The 12186-nt window shown below is 42.9% G+C and overlaps 1 protein-coding gene across 1 annotated transcript; it reads right to left on the minus strand.

Moving 5' to 3' along the window:
* Positions 1-1037: 1037 nt before the first annotated feature.
* Positions 1038-8182, minus strand: LOC118401576 (profilin-2-like). The gene is made up of 3 exons (XM_035799202.2): positions 7835-8182; positions 4623-4815; positions 1038-2909 (listed from the first exon to the last, which is right to left on the minus strand). The coding sequence occupies exons 1-3, from the start codon at positions 7961-7963 to the stop codon at positions 2812-2814; spliced, it is 420 nt and encodes a 139-aa protein (XP_035655095.1). The 5' UTR covers positions 7964-8182; the 3' UTR covers positions 1038-2811.
* Between the last annotated feature and the right edge of the window lie 4004 nt (positions 8183-12186).

A 12186-nucleotide genomic window follows, 5' to 3' on the forward strand; every position in this document is an offset into this window, starting at 1 on the left:
CTGAACACCGAGAGGTTAGTCAAACACGCATTGTGTCTGGATATCTTACAAGTGTAGACAGATCTGAACAGAGAAATCATTTATTAAATCCACCCTCTCTAATCATTGACAGGTGGCACCAGTGACAGATTAATGAGTCTTAAAATATTGAAAGAATAGCTGTTAAAATTTGCATTAAAGACCCTAGGAAATGTCAGTGCAGACATTTTTAATACCATTTGTAAACAATCAGAATGTATAGACAAGACCAGGACACAGTACCTCACGTTTGCACTAGGTAGAAACAGGGCTACGGTTGTACAGAATTGTAATAATTGATCAGGACAGGTATTGAGGATCAGTAAACCATTCAAATCGCCAACGTTACAGTATAACACTGCAGCCAGGACAATGGTTTCTGAAACCCCGTCTCTTGGATCAGACCTGTAGGTAAACAGGCTACATGGTGGCCTAGATCGCTCCCCATGACATAACGAGACAAATTACTTCGACGCCAGCTTGGGGGAAAAAACAAGTTGTATTGTGTCCAATTGATGCAGGTTACACGAGGGGGAAAAGCCTGTTCCAATGGTCTGATACTTGCCAAGTCGTGGACTACACCCTTTATGAGAAAGCTGTATTTAAGGTGGGAGACCAAGTCAAATCACACGTAATGAATGTCACTGCAACAACTTGACTCTATATTCCTAGTTTGGTTACTTTGATCAGAAACACAACACATTCAGTAAATATCAAGTCTTAAAAAAAAATCCCAGGTGTAAATGTGCCTCATGCCTCTACTAAGGAACACTTCCACATTTCCCAACAACTTTCTTTTCAGGGTGGGGTTAACAAAGAGCATCTCAGTTGAACTATTGAGCACCAGGCTAGGATGGTAAAAAAAATATATATATTTTTTTTTAAACTGACCAATTACATACAGCCTTCTGAAAACTGCTGCTCTGGCTCAAAAATCCTTTCCCCAGAGCAAAGGTCCTCCCCCTGCCGAAAAGAGGGTACAGTTCAACTGGAGAAAAAAAAAAAAAGCACAAAAGCAATCTGGTTGGAATTGATTTATTTGATCTGTCTGTAAACAAGGTGATAAATTAATGTATGGCATTTCTTGGTTTATGCATATGAAGTGTTAAAGAGACTATCCCAAGTTTAAGAAAAGAAGTGTCGGGAAAGAAAGTCAGCAAATTAAGTTTAATTAGAACACACACACACCCCACAAGGCCTGAACATTGGCACTGATGCAAAAAAAAAAAAAAAAAAAAAAAAGTGCCAATGAAATGACTCCTTCCTGGGCAGCTGTTAAAAATCCATTATACAATAGAAATCGATGTTTCAACATTATGGTACAGGATACACAGCTTTGGTATACAAGTTTCCACAAGACAATCAAAGAGTTTTTATTCCAACCAATCCCGTCTCCCATTTCAATTGTGTAATTTCTACTTTATATATATTTTTTTTTAAAGTTCTTTTCAAATTGGACATTACATTTAAGTACAGAGCTTGAAAAGATACCATATCTTAGTTGAACACGAGTACAAGGCCATTTATTCCACAGTCGTTTCTTCACACAGCATGAGTTTAGAAATGCAGTAATTCATTTCTTTAATAAAAATAAAAAAATCGGAAGTTGTCAACTTATGACCGCTCGATTTCATCCACCGCAAACCCTCCCTCCCTTTTGCCTTCAACAGAAAGATGTGGTTTTACATTAGTGTTGTTTTGCCTTCAGCGGGAAAGAGGAGGCTAGAAGGCATCCTTCACAATGATTTAGAGCAATTGTATATATACCCAAAGCTGTCACTAAAATTGGTCCTATGAAAAATGTCAAACTGGATGTATCTACTGTCCAAAATGGCAGCCTTTAAAAATAAAGGAAATGCATTACAGGAGCTGGCAAACAGTTAAGTGTCTGAGCCATTGTAACGATGGAATGTCCATGATGGGGTTCATGTAGTCATGAAGAGGACATGGAAGAGATTCTGCCTGCATCAACCATGTCGGTTTTGCCTTCTGACTCAATCAATACCAGAACTGATAAGCCTGCCATGACTGCATTGAAGTGCACCCCCCCCCATCCGGTAGAGTAGTGTGGCTCAGAGAGGGAGATACAGGGGACTTTAGGGTGTAGTGATTGGTTAATGGAGTGTTCCCCCCGCGTACTGATGTAGTGTCACCTATGGACAAACAGGAAGAGGGGGAAGGAGCTACAGACATTTGGCAGGAGTTACAGGGAGGGGGCAGAGGGAACAACAGTATTTCAGTAGCCTCGAAGATATGCATGACCCCCCCACAAAAAAAAAAAACATGCTCTAGAAAAGGAAGACAATGAGCTTGGTTACAGCTCAAGTGCTCCAAAGGCATCGGCTGCTCAAGAGTGAACTTCCGGGGGACAATCACACAAAATCTCAGCTCATCAATTTTAGGTTTCCTTCACTTTATTTTTTTCTTATTTTAGTTTTTTTTTTTTCACTGAGCATTGGCCAGAATGGTGCAAGGTTGTTTTTTAAAAGTTTTTTTTTTAAACAAGTATAGATTTGTCACAATGTCCTGTTAACAACATGCTCTTTTTATTTTTTTAATATTTTTTTTTCTCACTATGGTGCAACAGTGCTAGAATGGGATTGAGTACACACAGTGTGAATGCATCAAGATGACTGGGGAAAGAACAAGAGAAAAGGGGAATCAAACACAAAAAAAGAGGGGGGGGGGGACAGGGGACAAAAGGAGGGTCTGGGGAGAAAAGTAAGCAACTACCAACTAGAACTGGAAGTGTGTGTTATGGGTGAGCTGCTAGGTGGCTGGGCCGATGCTGCTTTAGTATCCAGCCTTCCTCAGGTAGTCAGCCATTGTAAACGCCTTCTTGTTGAGCTGTCCTCCATGGACACCTTCCTTTCCCATGACTAAGACCAACGCTGAAGTACACAAGGGGGGACAAGAGCAGAAATGAACAGATGTGTTGGGGGGGGGGCTACATTGTGGATGTCAGGGTCTTGACCATGTGATCCTGTACTGCTACTAACCCTTCCAGGACATTTTTAAATAGGACTGCTTGAAAAGAACAACTTTCCCCTCAACTACAACACTAAGGCCAAGTCAAGACTAGAACCCCGAATCACTCAAATATTTAGCCATTACACATTATTCAATCCACCTCCATGGACCCCTTCTTTGCCCATTATAAAGAACCAAGACTGAAAAAAAAAGGAAAATTTAGAGAATTTGAAGATGGAAGATCGTTAAAATCATTTTTTTTTTTCTCAGTTCAAGAAAAGTCCAATCAAAACAAGCAGGTGGTTATAGTATGAAGGAAGACAGGAAGAGGCTCCCACCCATAGCCAATATGCCAAGCATTCACTTTGTTAAAAGCTTCTGGCCTTGGACGGGGGGGAAGAAAAACATGCAACGCGGTCACTAAAATGATGCAATAGCGCTGACGATTCCAAACCAGTCCATTAGCCTATTTTACTGTACGCTAACATTAACCTTCCTACTCTTCTGAAATAATAAGTGGAATGTCTGAATCATTCCCTTATGTTAGCAAAGTCCATAAATGGTGTCTTTACCCATTTGGAAGCCTTGACATTAACTGCAGTAAGCAACGACCACAAATGGCTCAGTTTCTAAACCGAGGAAGAGTATTATAAAAAATATATATAAAAAGAGGGGGGCAGCAAAGACAAATTTGGTAAATTAGAAAGAAAAATGCCCTGGTCTGAAGCCTTTCCTTTATCCTCTACTTAGCGAACCGAGTCCACGCGGCATGCCGGAACCGAGTCCACGCGGCATGCCGGAACCGAGTCCACGCGGCATGCCGGAACCGAGTCCACGCGGCATGCCGGAACCGAGTCCACGCGGCATGCCGGAACCGAGTCCACGCGGCATGCCGGAACCGAGTCCACACGGCATGCCGGAACCGAGTCCACACGGCATGCCAGCAGTAAGGAGTAATGAGAAAGGGAATGCTTTAACTCACTAACACCTATATTAAAACACAATACAGTATGCTTGCAAGTACCTCAATACATTTCAACAGAAGCAAAAATCCTTCAGTACCACTATCTGAAGAGGGGGGTAACTTGATGTGAGGAGAAAGGTGCGTCAATTAGAGGGATAGGGGAGTCTTATCAGGAGGAAGAACCGAAACCAAAAGAGAAAGGTTGCCCAGCGACAGAAAACCTCCCACCTGTGTATTGCAAGTCGGGGGAGTTATGGACTTAATCCTGCTATAGGGGGTGTGGCAGAATAGAAACCGGGAAAAGGCCCAACTCACAGGCATATTGTTTTTCAAATGACCATCTCACCTTCAAAATTGGGCCGATCAACATAGAATTGGTGGATAATTTGACTGGCTAGCAGTTAAATCAGTGTGCTCGAATCAGATCTGATACAAAACTAACACTTATTTGACATTTCTACTTGATTGGCTTTCTTGACCTGAAAAAAATATTTTAAAAAAATAAACACTTGAAATTGAACATTCCCCATCTAAATTTAACCATCCCCGGACAAGTTAAAAACCATTATACTGCACGAACCGTAAGTTAATACCAGTATATTGTACATGCACAGCAAACTGCAGCGTTTAATGTTTTGAGTGAGCAGTGAATAAATGGGATGGACACTACCTTTGCCGGCTTTGCCTATGGAAACGTTATACGTGGGCTCTCCTCCTTGACTCTTTGTCCTGATGTCCATTGTCCAGTCCCCGTCGGTGTGGAGGCTGTCTCTGATGACGGAGCATTTCTTTTGGCCTAGGGTCAGCCCACCGCAGAAGAACGCTTCTCGGTCTTTTCCTACGATGATGTCGATTTCTTCAACCTACGGATGACCATGTAAAGTTTGAAAGCCATTCATTTTCAATAAATATATATATATTTTTTTTTAAATCATTATTCCACTATCAATAAGTTGAGGGCCAATGTTACAGCCTTATTTTCTGCAATACACCGTCTAAAATAGCAGGACTCTCAGCTAAATAAAAATACGCAAAGTTCCTGAGAGCATTATTTGGCAGTCAAATGCAGTCTGACTTTGGAAATAAAATCAGGAATTGTTTGGAGTCGCTGTTGTCCAGTTCATTTCATAAGTATTGCAGGTCACATTTATCCTACCAGGCACAAAAAAACATGCCTAATTATTTGTTCAGGGTACCTTGTGCTAGAGACTGATACAGCGTAACCATAGGACAGTGTCCAAATTCCTCATGTGGTTTGTTGAATATGTACTCTCAGTAGACCATACCATGGCACAGCTAGTAAGTAGCTCTAGCTGGAAAAAGACCAGTTAGATTTCAACGATAATACAGTACTAAGGGAAAGGGGGATACCTAGTCAACAATGCATTCAACTTATGCGTGTCTTCCGCATTTAACCCAACGTCCTCTCTGAATCAGAGAGGTGTGGGGGGGGCTGCCATAAGACATCCACGTCTTCGGGGGTTGGGGAACAGCCGGTTAACTACAACGCTCAGGGGTAGGATGGCAGATTTTTACTGTCAGCTCAGGGATTCGACCCAGCAACCTTTCGGTTACTGGCCCAACACTCCTACCTGCCAGGCTACCCATCTACTAACTGCTAAGACCATACCACCCCTTCGTTTTGTATAGAGGTCGGCCGATTCATCGGAATGGCCGATTAATTAGGACCGATTCCAAGTTTTCATAACAATCACAAATCGGTATTTTTGGGCGCCGATTTGTTTTACACCTTTGTTTAATCTTTATTAAACTAGGAAGGTCAGTTAAGAACACATGCTTATCTTCAATGACAGCCTTGGAACAGTGGGTTAACTGCCTTGTTCAGGGGCAGAACGACAGATTTTCACCTTGTCAGCTCGGGGGATCCAATCTTGCAACCGTACAGTTAACTAGTCCAACGCAATAACGACCTGTGACTTTCTTGTTGCACTCCACAAGGAGGTTGCCTGTTATGCAAATGTAGTAAACCAATGTGGTCCTTCTGTAGCTCAGTTGGTAGAGCATGGCGCTCGTAACGCCAGGGTAGTGGGTTCGATTCCCGGGACCACCCATACGTAGAATGTATGCACACATGACTGTAAGTCGCTTTGGATAAAAGCGTCTGCTAAATGGCATATATTATTATTATATTATATAAGGTAAAAGTCACAAGCTGGCATTAAACTCATCTTATAAAAAAACATCATAATCACTAGTTAACTACACATGGTTGATGATATTACTAGATATTATCTAGCGTGTCCTGCGTTGCATATAATCTGACTGAGCGGTGGTAGGCAGAGGCAGGCGCGTAAACATTCATTCAAACAGCACTTTCGTGCATTTTGCCAGCAGCTCTTCGTTGTGCGTCAAGCATTGCGCTGTTTATGACTTCAAGCCTATCAACTCCCGAGATGAGGCTCGTGTAACCGAAGTGAAATGGCTAGCTAGTTAGCACGCGCTAATTGTCGCTGTGTTGCTGGTTCGAGCCCAGGGAGGAGCAAGGAGAATTCTTATTTACAATAACGACCTTGAGGTTAGCTGAAACCAGAGCAACGCTGTCCACAGAGGCAATATACAGTAGGACAACTTGACAGCTTGCCTACAACCTGTAACATTTGAGCATAAGACTAACAGAGCAAGTGCCAACTCGTTCATTTCACATCCATGAGAATGTGCCCAGGGTACCAAACAGCTAATGATTAACTGTCTAGCCACAGCTTAGCTAACTTGAATAGTGACAAGGAAGCAGCTCACTTAAAATTTAACCCCCCATTTAGCACACGGATATCGATACAGGACCCGCAATTTCAACTGTAGTGTGGTATCATACATCCTGCCGCAGTCCCATCCTAGCTAGAAAGATAAGTCAACGTTTGGTAGCTAAAAAACATGTTTTATCAATCCAGCATGTATCCAACTACGAGCCTGACGGAAACTACAGAAGAAATGCCCTGCCGCGCGAGCGAATGTAAACGCTGCAATCTGGAAATTAACAAGCAATCTTACTTAGCTAAATAGTTCATTTCCATGCTTGCGAACTAACAAAATGGAGGGTTCATGAATGACCAAGAGTGACGCAATACGTTAACTTAATACACTTCCAAACGAATTGTATGGTAGATTATTGTACAACGACCAATGTGCTTCGAGCTGGTGCCTATACATTTAAGTTTCCATACGATTACTTGTGTAGACTGGAAGGGTACAAATGAATGCAGGCGCCATCTTGGGAAATTAAAAAGGGGCGGCAGAATTGCAGCGAAGGCCCTGATTCACAAACGCATTTACGAACTCCGCGGAGTCCACAATGGTACATTTAACTGTGCATGAAGCGCAATGATCCGCCAACGTTGCCTAATTATATTGGAATCTGGATGACCTGAGATATTGTGCCATTTTTCGCCGCCGCTCCTCCCAAAGCCCGCATTGCCGGCTAGATATAATTGATCATTTGTGGTAACAAGTTTCTGAACGCACGCTTTTAACGCTTAAAAAAATGTGGGGAGAAGCCAAAAATAGCCTGGCTAATGTGTTGATAACTAGTTTAAAAAAAAATGTCAGTCGGCTGGTTAAAGTTAACAGTTAGTTTGCTAGATCACAACTCATTTAAAAAAAAATGTATTGTGTGGTCCTAAACCTAGTCACTAAATATTTCAAATAACCATGTGAAAAGTCTAATAGCTGTACCGAAGAACACCGGATACCATGTGTTAGTGAACTCACTAGTTAACACATGCTGCCTGTCTGCCTTATCGTTCCGTCTGGGGCTTTCCCTCTTATAGGCAGGGCCCCAACACCCATATTTAAACAACAGACTAAAATACCAGCATTTACCGGGTTCGTAGATTCGTCTTTTAATTATTATTAAAATGTCCTTACCGTTATGTTAACAAATGTACCACCGGGAAACGATGCCCAGACGTATTTGGCGTCCGTGTAACCAACAATGGCGGTGTCCTGGCAGCTGCCATCGGCCATCAGGTTATCCACGTAGCCTTGCCAGGACATACTTGCGTATTAGTTCAAATGTGGAAATATATAGAGATTTTTTTTTAAATATATATATGTGACAGGTACTCTAGAGCAACAGTGGTGGTTCTATTAAGCTGTATTTTCTTTCGGTGATTTTGAAGTCTCCAACAATTCCCCGGCTCCGTCTCGTCCCCGCTGTCTTCTGGGTTTGGGCAGAAGAAGAGAAGCCACACAGCCAACGGGTTGCGCTTGGGTGTAGTCCTTTAAATAAATCACTCCGCACAGTCGTTGTTAGGCTGAACTTTATTGCAAATCGTCGGTTGTCGCGGATGAATAAAACAACTGTTCCTAAGAATGATATGTACGGTGTGGTATCTATTTTACTAACTTGTCAATGGGCTGCTAATTATTATCGTTTTACATGTCAATTTTATGTGGTATTTTACACAAGCAGTATGCTCCTTTCTGACTAGTGACAGATTACATGTTTCATGTGCCATGCATACATAGTCCTTTTCCCGCCACGATGTCCTTTATGAATCAAAGTATGTCATTGGAATTTCTATTCAACTGATGGCATATATCATCATCAATAATCATCGACAGATTCTTGTGAGATAATTTGTCAGATATGTATGATTTAAAGCATGCAATAGTGACATTTAACTTTTATTTATTTTTTGTATTAGACAGTTAGTCAGTCTACAATTAGTCAGTTTGCAATGTTACTTATTTTACAACAAACAAGTCTGAGATCCCAAACTAGCCTATTTAGCTCCACTTTATTAGAAAATAGAGGCCGCCATACTTGGAGACATGAACGAGCATAAATTCTTGTGGCAGGTCAGACGGACGCCTATTACAATAAATGTGTCGTACAAAATAAAGACACCTGTCGGTTACATATTAACTTACTCAGGGTGTAACATATTGGAGTAGATGTTTATTCAGTTTGTTAATCGCCATCTGCATGGGTACAGCATGATTACAATAGATCTTTGGCATTTTCTCAGAAGCTGTATGTCGCATATAACCAAAAAAAAAAAGTGGTAAACAGAGCAACCTCTTTCTAGCCAGGTCCCAGATCTTTGTTCTATCATGTCAACTCGTTGTCTCTCATTGTCATGGCAAGTTGATGATAGCACAAACACATCTGGGACCAGGCTTAACCCCTTTCCACATGTTCTCATCAACTTGCTCTTACAAAAAGAACATCATCTGAGTGTAGGCATCATTTCATTTCCCCAGAGAGGCAGAATGTGACCATTGTCTCTGATATCTTTAATTTACGTTATACCTAGGATGATTCATTCATCCCTTGGCCCTCTCTCTCTCTCTCTCTCTTGGCTGAGTTATAACCCATGACTCTACCCGTTGTGCAATTCATCCAACCCAAACACTTTGCACCCTGAGAATTTGCATGATATTGCCCTGTTGGGACTATTTTCTTCAGAGGTGTGGTTTGTTTTGTTGAGTTCAAAGTTCATGCACTTGTCACAGATTGATACAAAGGTTCTAAGTAATATGTTCAGGCAGGGAAGGCCAAAAAACAAGTGAAGACGCTCCACTGAGTAAAGCGGGGATCTCCTTGCTAGAGGCAAACGCCTTCTCACAGAAGAGACTGAGGTGGAGAGCCATGGTGGAAGCCCGATGCTCCCAAGGGGCCAAGAGGTTTAAGTAAGCGTTCCTCATCAAACCAGAATCTGTTATATAAATACACACCACTTCCTTCTCTTACCTCCCTATTGAAATAACCACAGTTACTGTATGTGAAAGTCTCTGTTTTTCTACAAAGGTGCAGAGGAACATAACAATATAGCATTAGTTTCTTTCCACCTAGCTAGAATAACTTTGTTCAGAATACGTGGAGTTTCACCTTGCCTTAACTGTGTGTTGTCAAATAGCCAACCCCAATCCTAACCTTCTCCTAACCTGCCAAGTTAGTCATCCTACCCTTCTGCATAAATTCTCGTAACCTGCTACAAAAAATAAACTTCTGGTCGTAGCTATGCTCCCTCTAGTCAGAACCTCCAATCAGCTGACCACGCACATATCCATTCTATGTCGTTGGTTTCCAGGCCAACCCTTGTTGGGTGGAGGTAGTTTGACCAACCAACTGAGTGAGTCACTCAGCCAACGAGTCATGGACAGAAAGCTGACCCTGTTTTTTTTTTTTACTGAGGAAATTACTCAGCAATAGTAAATGGCTGGGAAGGCAACCCTGATATGGTCACTCACTAATATGTCATAGCACCCTTACAATAGTCCTATTGTATAATCCAGGGATGGGCAACTAGCACGCACCCCCCTTAAAAAAAAAGAAGGAAGAAAAGGGCAAATTGTTGATGCGAATTATTAACACATAAAATAAAAATGAAAGTCAGCCAGAGTCTCAACTGTTGAGAGTTAGAATAGTAGAATACACCAGGTGAAATTTTGAAGTTGGGTTGTGAATCAGTAGTTTTCCTCTTGTTATGTCAGTCACTGGCAGTCACTCAATTAGCGCATCTCAGGTAAGATTTTTAAGATTGGTAAATTAGTCTAGCCAGCTACAGTATCTAAACTTGTAATAATCATGGTAAAATTACAGACCGGGGTGGCTCCTATTTATTTTATAGTCACTTTAACTCAGATATCATATTCAAAACTGCAAACATTTCTCTCCACCCTATGGAAACATTTGTGTAGTAATTGCATGGAATTAGTTGTAGAACTGCAAAATCTTCTCTACGCTCCATGGCAAAATGTGTAGTATTGCAGCTAGCTTGCTTTAAAACTGCAATATTTTCTCTACACACCATTGCAAAATGTGTAGTATTGCAGCTAGCTTTAAAACTGCAATATTTTCTCTACACACCATTGCAAAATGTGTAGTATTGCAGCTAGCTTGCGGATTACAAAAAGAAAACCAGCACTGTCACGGACCAGGATGTCTTGCTCCCAGGCAGACTAAATAACTTTTTTGCCCGCTTTGAGGACAATACAGTGCCACTGACACTGCCCGCAACTAAAACATGCGGACTCTCCTTCACTGCAGCCGACGTGAGGAAAGCATTTAAACGTGTCAACCCTCGCAAGGCTGCAGGCCCAGACGGCATCCCCAGCCGCGCCCTCAGAGCATGCGCAGACCAGCTGGCTGGTGTGTTTACGGACATATTCAATCAATCCCTATCCCAGTCTGTTGTTCCCACATGCTTCTAGAGGGCCACCATTGTTCCTGTTCCCAAGAAAGCTAAGGTAACTGAGCTAAACGACTACCGCCCCGTAGCACTCACTTCCGTTATCATGAAGTGCTTTGAGAGACTAGTCAAGGACCATATCACCTCCACCCTACCTGACACCCTAGACCCACTCCAATTTGCTTACCGCCCAAATAGGTCCACAGACGATGAAATCTCAACCACATTGCACACTGCCCTAACCCATCTGGACAAGAGGAATACCTATGTGAGAATGCTGTTCATCGACTACAGCTCGGCATTTAACACCATAGTGCCCTCCAAGCTCGTCATCAAGCTCGAGACCCTGGGTATCGACCCCGCCCTGTGCAACTGGGTACTGGACTTCCTGACGGGCCGCCCCCAGATGGTGAGGGTAGGCAACAATATCTCCACCCCGCTGATCCTCAACACTGGGGCCCCACAAGGGTGCGTTCTGAGCCCTCTCCTGTACTCCCTGTTCACCCACGACTGCGTGGCCACGCACGCCTCCAACTCAATCATCAAGTTTGCGGACGACACAACAGTGGTAGGCTTGATTACCAACAACGACGAGACGGCCTACAGGGAGGAGGTGAGGGCCCTCGGAGTGTGGTGTCAGGAAAATAACCTCACACTCAACGTCAACAAAACTAAGGAGATGATTGTGGACTTCAGGAAACAGCAGAGGGAACACCCCCTATCCACATCGATGGAACAGTAGTGGAGAGGGTAGCAAGTTTTAAGTTCCTCGGCATACACATCACAGACAAACTGAATTGGTCCACTCACACAGACAGCATCGTGAAGAAGGCGCAGCAGCGCCTCTTCAACCTCAGTAGGCTGAAGAAATTCGGCTTGTCACCAAAAGCACTCACAAACTTCTACAGATGCACAATCGAGAGCATCCTGGCGGGCTGTATCACCGCCTGGTACGGCAACTGCTCCGCCCACAACCGTAAGGCTCTCCAGAGGGTAGTGAGGTCTGCACAACGCATCACCGGGGGCAAACTACCTGCCCTCCAGGACACCTACACCACCCGATGTCACAGGAAGGCCATA

Source organism: Oncorhynchus keta, chromosome 22 (genome assembly GCF_023373465.1).
Source record: "Oncorhynchus keta strain PuntledgeMale-10-30-2019 chromosome 22, Oket_V2, whole genome shotgun sequence".
Taxonomy (NCBI): domain Eukaryota; kingdom Metazoa; phylum Chordata; class Actinopteri; order Salmoniformes; family Salmonidae; genus Oncorhynchus; species Oncorhynchus keta.